The following is a 12,397-nucleotide window of genomic DNA, read 5'->3' as shown; positions in this document are numbered from 1 at the left end:
CGTATATAAGCGGATACCGAGTAGCACGCTAATCAGTTTCGGTTAAACTCTGAAGGAGCCCGCGGGATGATTGTCAAAACGTCATCGAGTTGGATTCATCAACAACTGACGCAACTGTTTCAAAGTTTCTTTGAAAAATTATAATCTAGGACGAACAGGAATCCAGAAGATCAAACGAACCAAAACTTGATATTCATGTAATAATTCAAGAAAATAAATGTATATTCCCGGTCAAATACAAACTGAACGAGGCACCTTACCATCCTCAATTGAATCCCAGAGAAAAAATAAGTTAAAAACTGAGTTGCAAGCAGAAACTTCACATTTAAGTTGCCAAATGTAGAACATCTGGCGAGGAAAAAATTTTCACTGACAATGACGTCAACATACTCTTTACTAAATTACTCGAATTGAACATTTTACCAATACGAGAATCGGTCAACCGAGACAATAACCGCGCCCTCTCCTTAGCCCCGCCCCTTTCAAACCGTATATAAGCGGATACCGAGTAGCACGCTAATCAGTTTCGGTTAAACTCTGAAGAAGCCCGCGGGATGATTGTCAAAACGTCATCGAGTTGGATTCATCAACAACTGGCGCAACTGTTTCAAAGTTTCTTTGAAAAATTATAATCTAGGAGGAACAGGAATCCAGAAGATCAAACGAACCAAAACTTGATATTCATGAAATAATTCAAGAAAATAAATGTATATTCCCGGTCAAATACAAACTGAACGAGGCACCTTACCATCCTCAATTGAATCCCAGAAAAAAATAAGTTAAAAACTGAGTTGCAAGGAGAAACGTCACATTTAAGTTGCCCAATGTAGAACATCTGGCGAGGAAAAAATTTTCACTGACAATGACGTCAACATACTCTTTACTAAATTACTCGAATTGAACATTTTACCAATACGAGAATCGGTCAACCGAGACAATAACCGCGCCCTCTACTTAGCCCCGCCCCTTTCAAACCGTATATAAGCGGGTACCGAGTAGAACGCTAGCCAGTGTCGGTTAAACTCTGAAGAAGCCCGCGGGATGATTGTCAAAACGTCATCGAGTTGGATTCATCAACAACTGGCGCAACTGTTTCAAAGTTTCTTTGAAAAATTATAATCTAGGAGGAACAGGAATCCAGAAGATCAAACGAACCAAAACTTGATATTCATGAAATAATTCAAGAAAATAAATGTATATTCCCGGTCAAATACAAACTGAACGAGGCACCTTACCATCCTCAATTGAATCCCAGAAAAAAATAAGTTAAAAACTGAGTTGCAAGGAGAAACGTCACATTTAAGTTGCCCAATGTAGAACATCTGGCGAGGAAAAAATTTTCACTGACAATGACGTCAACATACTCTTTACTAAATTACTCGAATTGAACATTTTACCAATACGAGAATCGGTCAACCGAGACAATAACCGCGCCCTCTACTTAGCCCCGCCCCTTTCAAACCGTATATAAGCGGGTACCGAGTAGAACGCTAGCCAGTGTCGGTTAAACTCTGAAGAAGCCCGCGGGATGATTGTCAAAACGTCATCGAGTTGGATTCATCAACAACTGGCGCAACTGTTTCAAAGTTTCTTTGAAAAATTATAATCTAGGAGGAACAGGAATCCAGAAGATCAAACGAACCAAAACTTGATATTCATGAAATAATTCAAGAAAATAAATGTATATTCCCGGTCAAATACAAACTGAACGAGGCACCTTACCATCCTCAATTGAATCCCAGAAAAAAATAAGTTAAAAACTGAGTTGCAAGGAGAAACGTCACATTTAAGTTGCCCAATGTAGAACATCTGGCGAGGAAAAAATTTTCACTGACAATGACGTCAACATACTCTTTACTAAATTACTCGAATTGAACATTTTACCAATACGAGAATCGGTCAACCGAGACAATAACCGCGCCCTCTACTTAGCCCCGCCCCTTTCAAACCGTATATAAGCGGGTACCGAGTAGAACGCTAGCCAGTGTCGGTTAAACTCTGAAGAAGCCCGCGGGATGATTGTCAAAACGTCATCGAGTTGGATTCATCAACAACTGGCGCAACTGTTTCAAAGTTTCTTTGAAAAATTATAATCTAGGAGGAACAGGAATCCAGAAGATCAAACGAACCAAAACTTGATATTCATGAAATAATTCAAGAAAATAAATGTATATTCCCGGTCAAATACAAACTGAACGAGGCACCTTACCATCCTCAATTGAATCCCAGAAAAAAATAAGTTAAAAACTGAGTTGCAAGGAGAAACGTCACATTTAAGTTGCCCAATGTAGAACATCTGGCGAGGAAAAAATTTTCACTGACAATGACGTCAACATACTGTTTACTAAATTACTCGAATTGAACATTTTACCAATACGAGAATCGGTCAACCGAGACAATAACCGCGCCCTCTACTTAGCCCCGCCCCTTTCAAACCGTATATAAGCGGGTACCGAGTAGAACGCTAGCCAGTGTCGGATAAACTCTGAAGAAGCCCGCGGGATGATTGTCAAAACGTCATCGAGTTGGATTCATCAACAACTGGCGCAACTGTTTCAAAGTTTCTTTGAAAAATTATAATCTAGGAGGAACAGGAATCCAGAAGATCAAACGAATCAAAACTTGATATTCATGTAATAATTCAAGAAAATAAATGTATATTCCCGGTCAAATACAAACTGAACGAGGCACCTTACCATCCTCAATTGAATCCCAGAGAAAAAATAAGTTAAAAACTGAGTTGCAAGCAGAAACTTCACATTTAAGTTGCCCAATGTAGAACATCTGGCGAGGAAAAAATTTTCACTGACAATGACGTCAACATACTCTTTACTAAATTACTCGAATTGAACATTTTACCAATACGAGAATCAGTCAACCGAGACAATAACCCCGCCCTCTCCTTAGCCCCGCCCCTTTCAAACCGTGTATAAGCGGGTACCGAGTAGAACGCTAGCCAGTGTCGGTTAAACTCTGAAGAAGCCCGCGGGATGATTGTCAAAACGTCATCGAGTTGGATTCATCAACAACTGGCGCAACTGTTTCAAAGTTTCTTTGAAAAATTATAATCTAGGAGGAACAGGAATCCAGAAGATCAAACGAACCAAAACTTGATATTCATGAAATAATTCAAGAAAATAAATGTATATTCCCGATCAAATACAAACTGAAGGAGGCACCTTACCATCCTCAATTGAATCCCAGAGAAAAAATAAGTTAAAAACTGAGTTGCAAGCAGAAACTTCACATTTAAGTTGCCCAATGTAGAACATCTGGCGAGGAAAAAATTTTCACTGACAATGACGTCAACATACTCTTTACTAAATTACTCGAATTGAACATTTTACCAATACGAGAATCAGTCAACCGAGACAATAACCCCGCCCTCTCCTTAGCCCCGCCCCTTTCAAACCGTGTATAAGCGGGTACCGAGTAGAACGCTAGCCAGTGTCGGTTAAACTCTGAAGAAGCCCGCGGGATGATTGTCAAAACGTCATCGAGTTGGATTCATCAACAACTGGCGCAACTGTTTCAAAGTTTCTTTGAAAAATTATAATCTAGGAGGAACAGGAATCCAGAAGATCAAACGAATCAAAACTTGATATTCATGAAATAATTCAAGAAAATAAATGTATATTCCCGATCAAATACAAACTGAACGAGGCACCTTACCATCCTCAATTGAATCCCAGAGAAAAAATAAGTTAAAAACTGAGTTGCAAGCAGAAACTTCACATTTAAGTTGCCCAATGTAGAACATCTGGCGAGGAAACAAATTTTCTTTGACAATGACGTCAACATACTCTTTACTAAATTACTCGAATTGAACATTTTACCAATACGAGAATCAGTCAACCGAGACAATAACCGCGCCCTTTCTTTAGCCCCGCCCCTTTCAAACCGTATATAAGCGGATACCGAGTAGCACGCTAATCAGTTTCGGTTAAACTCTGAAGAAGCCCGCGGGATGATTGTCAAAACGTCATCGAGTTGGATTCATCAACAACTGGCGCAACTGTTTCAAAGTTTCTTTGAAAAATTATAATCTAGGAGGAACAGGAATCCAGAAGATCAAACGAATCAAAACTTGATATTCATGTAATAATTCAAGAAAATAAATGTATATTCCCGGTCAAATACAAACTGAACGAGGCACCTTACCATCCTCAATTGAATCCCAGAAAAAAATAAGTTAAAAACTGAGTTGCAAGTAGAAACGTCACATTTAAGTTGCCCAATGTAGAACATCTGGCGAGGAAAAAATTTTCACTGACAATGACGTCAACATACTGTTTACTAAATTACTCGAATTGAACATTTTACCAATACGAGAATCGGTCAATCGAGACAATAACCGCGCCCTCTCCTTAGCCCCGCCCCTTTCAAACCGTATATAAGCGGGTACCGAGTAGAACGCTAGCCAGTGTCGGTTAAACTCTGAAGAAGCCCGCGGGATGATTGTCAAAACGTCATCGAGTTGGATTCATCAACAACTGGCGCAACTGTTTCAAAGTTTCTTTGAAAAATTATAATCTAGGAGGAACAGGAATCCAGAAGATCAAACGAATCAAAACTTGATATTCATGTAATAATTCAAGAAAATAAATGTATATTCCCGGTCAAATACAAACTGAACGAGGCACCTTACCATCCTCAATTGAATCCCAGAGAAAAAATAAGTTAAAAACTGAGTTGCAAGCAGAAACTTCACATTTAAGTTGCCCAATGTAGAACATCTGGCGAGGAAAAAATTTTCACTGACAATGACGTCAACATACTCTTTACTAAATTACTCGAATTGAACATTTTACCAATACGAGAATCAGTCAACCGAGACAATAACCCCGCCCTCTCCTTAGCCCCGCCCCTTTCAAACCGTGTATAAGCGGGTACCGAGTAGAACGCTAGCCAGTGTCGGTTAAACTCTGAAGAAGCCCGCGGGATGATTGTCAAAACGTCATCGAGTTGGATTCATCAACAACTGGCGCAACTGTTTCAAAGTTTCTTTGAAAAATTATAATCTAGGAGGAACAGGAATCCAGAAGATCAAACGAATCAAAACTTGATATTCATGAAATAATTCAAGAAAATAAATGTATATTCCCGATCAAATACAAACTGAACGAGGCACCTTACCATCCTCAATTGAATCCCAGAAAAAAATAAGTTAAAAACTGAGTTGCAAGGAGAAACGTCACATTTAAGTTGCCCAATGTAGAACATCTGGCGAGGAAAAAATTTTCACTGACAATGACGTCAACATACTCTTTACTAAATTACTCGAATTGAACATTTTACCAATACGAGAATCGGTCAACCGAGACAATAACCGCGCCCTCTACTTAGCCCCGCCCCTTTCAAACCGTATATAAGCGGGTACCGAGTAGAACGCTAGCCAGTGTCGGTTAAACTCTGAAGAAGCCCGCGGGATGATTGTCAAAACGTCATCGAGTTGGATTCATCAACAACTGGCGCAACTGTTTCAAAGTTTCTTTGAAAAATTATAATCTAGGAGGAACAGGAATCCAGAAGATCAAACGAATCAAAACTTGATATTCATGAAATAATTCAAGAAAATAAATGTATATTCCCGATCAAATACAAACTGAACGAGGCACCTTACCATCCTCAATTGAATCCCAGAAAAAAATAAGTTAAAAACTGAGTTGCAAGGAGAAACGTCACATTTAAGTTGCCCAATGTAGAACATCTGGCGAGGAAAAAATTTTCACTGACAATGACGTCAACATACTCTTTACTAAATTACTCGAATTGAACATTTTACCAATACGAGAATCGGTCAACCGAGACAATAACCGCGCCCTCTACTTAGCCCCGCCCCTTTCAAACCGTATATAAGCGGGTACCGAGTAGAACGCTAGCCAGTGTCGGTTAAACTCTGAAGAAGCCCGCGGGATGATTGTCAAAACGTCATCGAGTTGGATTCATCAACAACTGGCGCAACTGTTTCAAAGTTTCTTTGAAAAATTATAATCTAGGAGGAACAGGAATCCAGAAGATCAAACGAACCAAAACTTGATATTCATGAAATAATTCAAGAAAATAAATGTATATTCCCGGTCAAATACAAACTGAACGAGGCACCTTACCATCCTCAATTGAATCCCAGAAAAAAATAAGTTAAAAACTGAGTTGCAAGCAGAAACTTCACATTTAAGTTGCCCAATGTAGAACATCTGGCGAGGAAAAAATTTTCACTGACAATGACGTCAACATACTCTTTACTAAATTACTCGAATTGAACATTTTACCAATATGAGAATCGGTCAACCGAGACAATAACCGCGCCCTCTCCTTAGCCCCGCCCCTTTCAAACCGTATATAAGCGGATACCGAGTAGCACGCTAATCAGTTTCGGTTAAACTCTGAAGAAGCCCGCGGGATGATTGTCAAAACGTCATCGAGTTGGATTCATCAACAACTGGCGCAACTGTTTCAAAGTTTCTTTGAAAAATTATAATCTAGGAGGAACAGGAATCCAGAAGATCAAACGAACCAAAACTTGATATTCATGAAATAATTCAAGAAAATAAATGTATATTCCCGGTCAAATACAAACTGAACGAGGCACCTTACCATCCTCAATTGAATCCCAGAAAAAAATAAGTTAAAAACTGAGTTGCAAGGAGAAACGTCACATTTAAGTTGCCCAATGTAGAACATCTGGCGAGGAAAAAATTTTCACTGACAATGACGTCAACATACTCTTTACTAAATTACTCGAATTGAACATTTTACCAATACGAGAATCGGTCAACCGAGACAATAACCGCGCCCTCTACTTAGCCCCGCCCCTTTCAAACCGTATATAAGCGGGTACCGAGTAGAACGCTAGCCAGTGTCGGTTAAACTCTGAAGAAGCCCGCGGGATGATTGTCAAAACGTCATCGAGTTGGATTCATCAACAACTGGCGCAACTGTTTCAAAGTTTCTTTGAAAAATTATAATCTAGGAGGAACAGGAATCCAGAAGATCAAACGAACCAAAACTTGATATTCATGAAATAATTCAAGAAAATAAATGTATATTCCCGGTCAAATACAAACTGAACGAGGCACCTTACCATCCTCAATTGAATCCCAGAAAAAAATAAGTTAAAAACTGAGTTGCAAGGAGAAACGTCACATTTAAGTTGCCCAATGTAGAACATCTGGCGAGGAAAAAATTTTCACTGACAATGACGTCAACATACTCTTTACTAAATTACTCGAATTGAACATTTTACCAATACGAGAATCGGTCAACCGAGACAATAACCGCGCCCTCTACTTAGCCCCGCCCCTTTCAAACCGTATATAAGCGGGTACCGAGTAGAACGCTAGCCAGTGTCGGTTAAACTCTGAAGAAGCCCGCGGGATGATTGTCAAAACGTCATCGAGTTGGATTCATCAACAACTGGCGCAACTGTTTCAAAGTTTCTTTGAAAAATTATAATCTAGGAGGAACAGGAATCCAGAAGATCAAACGAACCAAAACTTGATATTCATGAAATAATTCAAGAAAATAAATGTATATTCCCGGTCAAATACAAACTGAACGAGGCACCTTACCATCCTCAATTGAATCCCAGAAAAAAATAAGTTAAAAACTGAGTTGCAAGGAGAAACGTCACATTTAAGTTGCCCAATGTAGAACATCTGGCGAGGAAAAAATTTTCACTGACAATGACGTCAACATACTGTTTACTAAATTACTCGAATTGAACATTTTACCAATACGAGAATCGGTCAACCGAGACAATAACCGCGCCCTCTACTTAGCCCCGCCCCTTTCAAACCGTATATAAGCGGGTACCGAGTAGAACGCTAGCCAGTGTCGGATAAACTCTGAAGAAGCCCGCGGGATGATTGTCAAAACGTCATCGAGTTGGATTCATCAACAACTGGCGCAACTGTTTCAAAGTTTCTTTGAAAAATTATAATCTAGGAGGAACAGGAATCCAGAAGATCAAACGAACCAAAACTTGATATTCATGAAATAATTCAAGAAAATAAATGTATATTCCCGGTCAAATACAAACTGAACGAGGCACCTTACCATCCTCAATTGAATCCCAGAAAAAAATAAGTTAAAAACTGAGTTGCAAGGAGAAACGTCACATTTAAGTTGCCCAATGTAGAACATCTGGCGAGGAAAAAATTTTCACTGACAATGACGTCAACATACTCTTTACTAAATTACTCGAATTGAACATTTTACCAATATGAGAATCGGTCAACCGAGACAATAACCGCGCCCTCTCCTTAGCCCCGCCCCTTTCAAACCGTATATAAGCGGGTACCGAGTAGAACGCTAGCCAGTGTCGGTTAAACTCTGAAGAAGCCCGCGGGATGATTGTCAAAACGTCATCGAGTTGGATTCATCAACAACTGGCGCAACTGTCGAAAAATTCTAACATTCTTTTACCCTAACCACACTTACGTGCCAGTGTTCCGCGAACTGTTCCATTATCAGAGATATGGTCGGTGCCTCGCCCGGCAACCGGAACGTCTCCAGGAAACTTCTCAGGGCCTCGTCGATTCTCACCCCGGCGAAATCGAACGTTTTCACAAACGCGTCCAGAATCGCTAGGTTGTTTCTATTGCCGATGTACTCCCCGATCATTTTCTTGTCCAACGCCGGATTCTCCCTGAGGAACAGCGCTATCTCGCGGAAATCAGTGTCCGATTTCAGCACGCCGTGCTCCTGAAGAAACTGCACGCCCTTTTTCGGTTTGGCGTTGAAATATTCGGTACCTTGAGGGAGCCACTGAAACGAGGCGAGCTAGTTTTCGCACCTGGAACCGTTCCGCTTACCTTTTTGATGTTCTTTTTCGCTAGTAACCGTTCCAAAGGGGGCACGTTCTCGGAAAACCTAATTCGGCCGCAGTTTTCGGCGAATTTATTTGCGGTTCCTGGTGCAAAGTTTCCGCCCTTCGATTCGCAGCAATGCGTTTCTATGCCTACGAGATATCACGGAGTTCTACATACCGCAGTGTCCAATGATTACTGTACCTTCTATCACGGTCAATAAAGCGTCCAAAGATAACAAATGGGTCTGATAAATGCCGTTTGTCGCGGAAAAAGCGTTTTTCGCTAATAACTTCGTAAGATCTTCGTAGAGATTGGTACAATATATATCCGAATCGTAATTAATGTATAGCTCGTTGACGAAGCCCGGTATCCTCCAAAGCTGAAGGATATTATCCAGTGCGATCTCCTTATGCTCGTAAGTAACCTAAAAGCAATTAATATAGGCAAATAATCACGTTTAATTTAATTGAAATCTTCACCTTTAACGATTCACTAATTATTATATCAATCAGGCGGGTCAGGTAACATTCCATTTGAAATTTCAGATGGGTTCGAAGCGACTCGAACATCAAGAAACAAACTTGAAGGTCCGCGGCGAATATCGAAAGCCTTTCGGAGTTCAAGAGCTGAAAAGAATATCGGCAACGGTTGTTCGCTGTTACCGAAACCATTAACTCACCGAAAATAAATTCCTGCACAGTTCGTCCTTGACCAGGGTTAACAAAGCGGGGTGCTTTCCGATGCTATCGGCACCCACTTCGAAAGCGACCGTTAATAAGCTCAGCCCTAGATGGATCATAACCTCGGTGTTTTGCTTCTCGTTGGGATTGCAAAGGCTTATCAGAAATCTAAGGAGCGGATTGTTGTTAAAAAGGGCCGATAATGGAAATAGATTTTTTTTACCGCAGGAGCTCCCTCACGCAAGCCAGACCATAGGGTAGTAAAATAACATCATCTTTCATCTGCGGCGTGAACCTAATACCTCGTTCGTTGACGTATTCCTTGTTCGACTCGGACGATTCGACAGGCATGGAATTGGATCTGGAAACGATCGCTCGCGATTCTCCTATATTTTCGCTCGAGTTTGTAACATTTTCCACAGTTTTATCTTCCTAAAATAATTTATAATTTTTTTGTATTAAAAAAAAAAAAATGCAATGTTACCTCTGCATTGGAAATTTCTGTCAATAGCTCGAAATTAACTTTGTGGGGCTCCTCATTATCCTCAGTGATTAAAGGGCCATCAGCTGGATCGACCTTAGAATTGGAATCCTGAGATATTGAACCTTGCATATCTACTATATTTTTTTGTAGGGTCATAGAATCCCCAGAAACGCTTTTCACCACATTGTCGACCTTGGCAACTGAAGCCTTAGCGGCACTGATGTCACCCCCATCTACGAAAACACCACGCTAATGCCTTGCACAAATACTCCAATCAAATTACTAATACCCTTGTCTACTTTCCGAAACGAAGATCGGTGCTTTCTTTTCGTCCTCGTCTGATCCATAGCTCCGGGTTTCATTTTCAACTGCTTTATAACCACGGTCCTAATATCATCCGAAAACTGAGGTAACCTCATAAATACGAGTTGAACCATATCTTTCAAGTAGTGTTCTGCTGTTTTTTTTAATAATTCTACAAATTATTAAACCACAAATAGCGTGCCTGTATATAAATGCCTTTACTACCGTGTATCCGAGTTTCGAAGCATATTCTAAAACACGATAGCATTATTTCACATAAACTTTCATTGGTAAGCATTGTTCCTTCAGGCGCTAACGTTAAAGTCCGTAGAACTTGCAAAATTCGCATTAAAACTACCCCGTCTGAAGAATGGTCGGTTCCGACGAACCTTGCGTGAGTAACCGCGTCCGCTATTTTGTGAACTGTCTGAGGGACGCAGCTACGCGTCGGATCTGAAGCAAAGTCCATTTTTCGAAAAATTTTACACTCGTATGCTAGGATCGCGCACCTATGAGACCATACGATAGAAACTTATTGACAGCTGCTAGAGCCAAACTTGTAACAGGTCCTGTGGTTTCTTCCGAGCGGATCACATCAAGAAACGGCGACAAAAATATATCTGGCTCGATCAGCCTCAGATCGTCAATTTTGCTCAGGATCCCCTTTAAATCTTGAAAATTGCGCGTTAACCCTTCAACATCTTGATCTTGGTAAGAGTGAGAGGACCATCGGGATCCCCGACGAATAGCAGTTATCAAAATGGTTAGCTCGCCTTTGACGACAAATATTCCATTACCGGGTAGAGTCATTTTCAATTATTTGGTTTTATTTTATTAACAGAATGTTTACATTTCTAATAATAGAGGAACACGTCTACATTTATTTATCTGTTGTCGGTCAGTCAATAACCTGTCAGGCATAGATTAACTTCTTATTCATACTCGTCTTACCACCACGTTGGACATAAATGCTCGGATCATTCGCTCATTACTGAGGCATAGATTTGGGGGAAAATAATATAATGTATAAATAATATAAATATATTATTGCTCATTTAGGCTAGATTACTAAAATGAAGCGCCTATTGTCTTACAACTTGTGAGCTGAGAATAAAAAGGAAAATTATTGGGCTGCCTTGGAAAACCCAACTGGCGTTGGGTGAGTTTTTGACACTTGTACCTTCATTCTTCACGGCTAAGAAGAAGAAGTTTATGTTTTCTTCATCCGTGGGAAATTAGGTTAAATTATTTTGAGTGGCTTGTTTAACAGGGTTTGTTATGTTCCGAGTATTAGGACGTATTTAATGACATGGCATGTAAAAAAATGTAAACGATCAACGAGTTAAAAGTAATCCGTCGTCAGAAAACTATCTTTTGGAAATTGTGTAAAATGCCTAATACTATTTTGGAATGTTGTTTTGCTATCGACGGTTTTGTACATCGAATAACATATTCTTAATCGTTGCGTTGCTTTTGACGGCGGGATTTATATACCACTTTGAATTGCTGTACAACAATCGCCAAAGAAATCTGCGGTTTGCTGATTACAGTCTCAGAGTAAGTGTTTCAAATTTGCAATCGAATTGGCTGAGAACCCACAAAGTACACATTAAATTTCTTACAGATTAATGAACTGACTGATACAATGAACAAAATAGAGAAGTTGGCTGTCATAACCTCAGACACCATCGACAAATTACACAACAAACTTGAGCAAATGTCAAAAGCAAAACGTAAAAAGTGGAGTTGACCCCGCTTCGCTTACATTTATGAGACGGTGGTACTTGGAATCTCGTACGGCATCCCCTTGACTTTTTGGCTCGATGGCTTTTTCTTCCACTCAAAGGTATTTTATTTCAATCGAAAGGAAAAGTGTCAGTGTAACAAAAAACGCACAAAGTCTTTTTATAAGGCTAGATAATTAACGAGGGTGATCAGTACAATTAACATAAAGTTTTCTTTTTGCTAATTGAAATAATAAAAATCAAAATTTTAAAGACTGGTCCCAAACCGAAAATTAATTGGGGTTTGCACAATACTAGTCAGATTGGCATTTTCTTCAAATATAGCAGCTTGGAGGGGATAACTAATATCAGATACTTGTTTTTCGTTATTTA

General features: G+C 39.8%; 1 protein-coding gene across 1 annotated transcript in view; it reads right to left on the bottom strand.

Moving 5' to 3' along the window:
* The window catches only part of LOC132699098 (Golgi-specific brefeldin A-resistance guanine nucleotide exchange factor 1), a 31,412-nt gene extending 20,234 nt beyond the window's left edge, over positions 1 to 11,178 (bottom strand). Inside the window, exons 1-10 of the mRNA XM_060665584.1 lie at positions 10,790 to 11,178; positions 10,506 to 10,733; positions 10,267 to 10,452; positions 9,978 to 10,210; positions 9,717 to 9,925; positions 9,493 to 9,661; positions 9,293 to 9,439; positions 9,015 to 9,237; positions 8,817 to 8,962; positions 8,443 to 8,769 (exon numbers count right to left, since the gene is read on the bottom strand). Coding sequence (XP_060521567.1) covers positions 8,443 to 8,769; positions 8,817 to 8,962; positions 9,015 to 9,237; positions 9,293 to 9,439; positions 9,493 to 9,661; positions 9,717 to 9,925; positions 9,978 to 10,210; positions 10,267 to 10,452; positions 10,506 to 10,733; positions 10,790 to 11,090 — 2,169 coding nt within the window. The 5' untranslated portion in view covers positions 11,091 to 11,178. The remainder of the gene's footprint in view (positions 1 to 8,442; positions 8,770 to 8,816; positions 8,963 to 9,014; positions 9,238 to 9,292; positions 9,440 to 9,492; positions 9,662 to 9,716; positions 9,926 to 9,977; positions 10,211 to 10,266; positions 10,453 to 10,505; positions 10,734 to 10,789) is intronic.
* Between the last annotated feature and the right edge of the window lie 1,219 nt (positions 11,179 to 12,397).

The sequence above is a fragment of the Cylas formicarius genome, unplaced genomic scaffold (assembly GCF_029955315.1).
Source record: "Cylas formicarius isolate icCylForm1 unplaced genomic scaffold, icCylForm1.1 PGA_scaffold_3__17_contigs__length_32017465, whole genome shotgun sequence".
Lineage (NCBI taxonomy): Eukaryota > Metazoa > Arthropoda > Insecta > Coleoptera > Brentidae > Cylas > Cylas formicarius.
Note: the sequence above shows the minus strand (reverse complement) of the source record. Positions and strands in the feature narration are given on the sequence as shown.